The sequence below is a fragment of the Protobothrops mucrosquamatus genome, unplaced genomic scaffold, assembly GCF_001527695.2.
Source record: "Protobothrops mucrosquamatus isolate PMUCROS unplaced genomic scaffold, P.Mucros_1.0 scaffold850, whole genome shotgun sequence".
NCBI lineage: Eukaryota > Metazoa > Chordata > Lepidosauria > Squamata > Viperidae > Protobothrops > Protobothrops mucrosquamatus.
In genome coordinates, this window is record NW_015387105.1 from 292,302 (window position 1) to 294,661 (window position 2,360).

Genomic DNA, 2,360 nt, shown 5'->3' on the forward strand with positions numbered 1-2,360 from the left:
CCCTCTATTAGCTGACAGCACGTGGCCAAAAAACCCCATTCAGAACTCCTTCATAAGGCAGAAAAGACAATACAGACAGCCAACCAAAGAGATGAGAAAAGCAGGCAGACTAGCTTGCAGAAGGTTATATATGCACTGATATTAAGGAAAACTCTGCATTCATTTCTACCAATTATTTTTACTCAGAACAGTTTTTTAATCAACTTGGGCTCATTCAAAACCAAGCTACCTCAAAATGTTTTGCATTACAATAGATAGCTCCCAGAAAAATACTGCTGCTAGAAAAATCCATGTGCTCTGCCCTAGCTAAAGAGAAGATTGCAGCAAAATGCAGAGGGATGCCTGAAGGCAATGCAGATGATGTCATTATTCCTGCTCTTTAAAAAAAACAAAAAACCCTAGCACTGTGCCTGTGGATATGGGATCTGTATCCAAGTCAATAATGTCGGGAAGGTTCTTTTTCCCCATAAGAGGCTAATTTAATTATTTAACTTTCTTAATGTAGCTTTCAACACTAGGTTTCACAACAAAGTTAGAAACAGTATTATAAAAGGGATAATTCAAAACTGATGCCTTTCGAATAAAATGTAAGTTTAAACCTTTCCAAAAGTAGTTTAATGTATTTTAGGAGTTCATTCATTTCATGTCTATGAGCTAGAGCTACCAATTTAAGTAAAATCTATGAAAATATATGCCTGATCCTGGATCCAGTCTCAGAGGAACCAATACTTCAAAGCAAACTATGGATGATACCAAAATGCATTTCTATAATTATGCCAGACAAGTTTACGCAAGCCTGTCACACCAATTGTTTCCAATTATAGTCTCACCTAAAATGCATTAAACAAAAATGATTTAGCTTAAAGGGGAAAAAAAGATGAGAGACTGTTGGTTGCCATCATGCAGTTGTTCATGAAAGATGCTATGAAACAACAAGAATGTAAGGCTTTAAGGACCACATGATTTTCAAGCAGCTGGGACAATCCACCTTTGGTAAAATTGCCACACACAGGGAAAAGGAGATACAAATTCTGTAAACAGAACTGACCCAAGACGTTACTGTGTCCTAGCACGATAGTCTTTTGGTGGTAAAATTACAAATGGTTTTAAAAAACTGTGTGCCACAATTTGCAATCTAAATAAATAATAATACCAAAAAGTAAAACTAAGGAGTAACCAGGAACGGAATTAATATTCAAAATCCCAGTATTTTATTACCTTGGAAAAGGGTTAATTTTTATTCTGTCCTTTTTTCAAGCACCAGAATCTTTTTCTTTTTCTTTCTTTTCTGAATTGATTGAACCACAAAAGCTTTAATGGAATTTTGCAATATCTTTATTCCAATACAGCTTTGTTGGAAATTTAATAATTTAAGTCTTAACCAAGATCCTAAGAATTATTAAAACATCCAATTACAGTATATAGGCAATTATTATTGGTAATTAATAAAATATATAATAATACTGCAAAAACTGCCCTATAAAATTGATGTTGCAAAAGATTATTATTTAACCTTAATTCCAAATACCATACCATTTGTAACATATTACAACTTACCCCTTCTGCTTTCTCCTCTGTGTTAGCCAGCATTTCTTGGAGAGCTCTGACTGACAATGATTGCTCTAGAACAAAAGTGCAGATGGAGAGATCCGGAGGAACATTCTAATTGGGGGAAAAAAAGAAATTATGAAAAGAGCATTGAGCAAGGCATTCTCCTGATACTTTATCACAGTCTTCTGTATCTGTAATCTTCAGTATACATGGAAATAACTATCTTGCAGTCCCCCAGCCCTTTTACTCTGTCTGCCTGTATTCATTAACTAAATCCATGTATAAAATGTATGAAGCTAATAAACTGCAGAGCACCAATGTTCAGAATAATCTAAGAATGCCTCTGGGCTCTAGATCAGCCTCATAAGCTTCCTTTAAAAAAACAGAAATATATCCATCATCCCAAGAAAAAGACTAATGTATAGTACAGAGTGTCCTAGAAAAGAAATGGCTAATGGGATTTTATTTTGATAAACTGATGCTTTATGACTTCTTATATCATCAATTATTACTAAGTAAAAGAGATTACAATATCTCCTTCGAATAACAAGCCCCCAAAATCTGAATACCTTTTGATATTAATAGGACTTATTCCTAGATGTGTATAAGATTTCAGCTGTATGGTACAAACATTATAAGAAATCTCTAAATTCAAACAGACATAGCTCTACAGTTTATGTGTTTAGGCTGACTATTATCACTGATCAAATTCAAAAACTCAGTTAAAAATGTAAAGGGAGACAAGGAAACATGACAAGCTTTCTAATCAATTTAAAGTAGAAAATTCATATTAATAACCATGGAAAAAA

The 2,360-nt window shown here is 33.7% G+C and overlaps 1 protein-coding gene across 1 annotated transcript in view; it reads right to left on the reverse strand.

Annotated features, from left to right (window-relative positions):
• Positions 1-2,360, reverse strand: part of RYR2 (ryanodine receptor 2) — a 207,825-nt gene that overhangs the window by 197,588 nt on the left and 7,877 nt on the right. Inside the window, exon 3 of the mRNA XM_015819028.1 lies at positions 1,558-1,662. Coding sequence (XP_015674514.1) covers positions 1,558-1,662 — 105 coding nt within the window. The remainder of the gene's footprint in view (positions 1-1,557; positions 1,663-2,360) is intronic.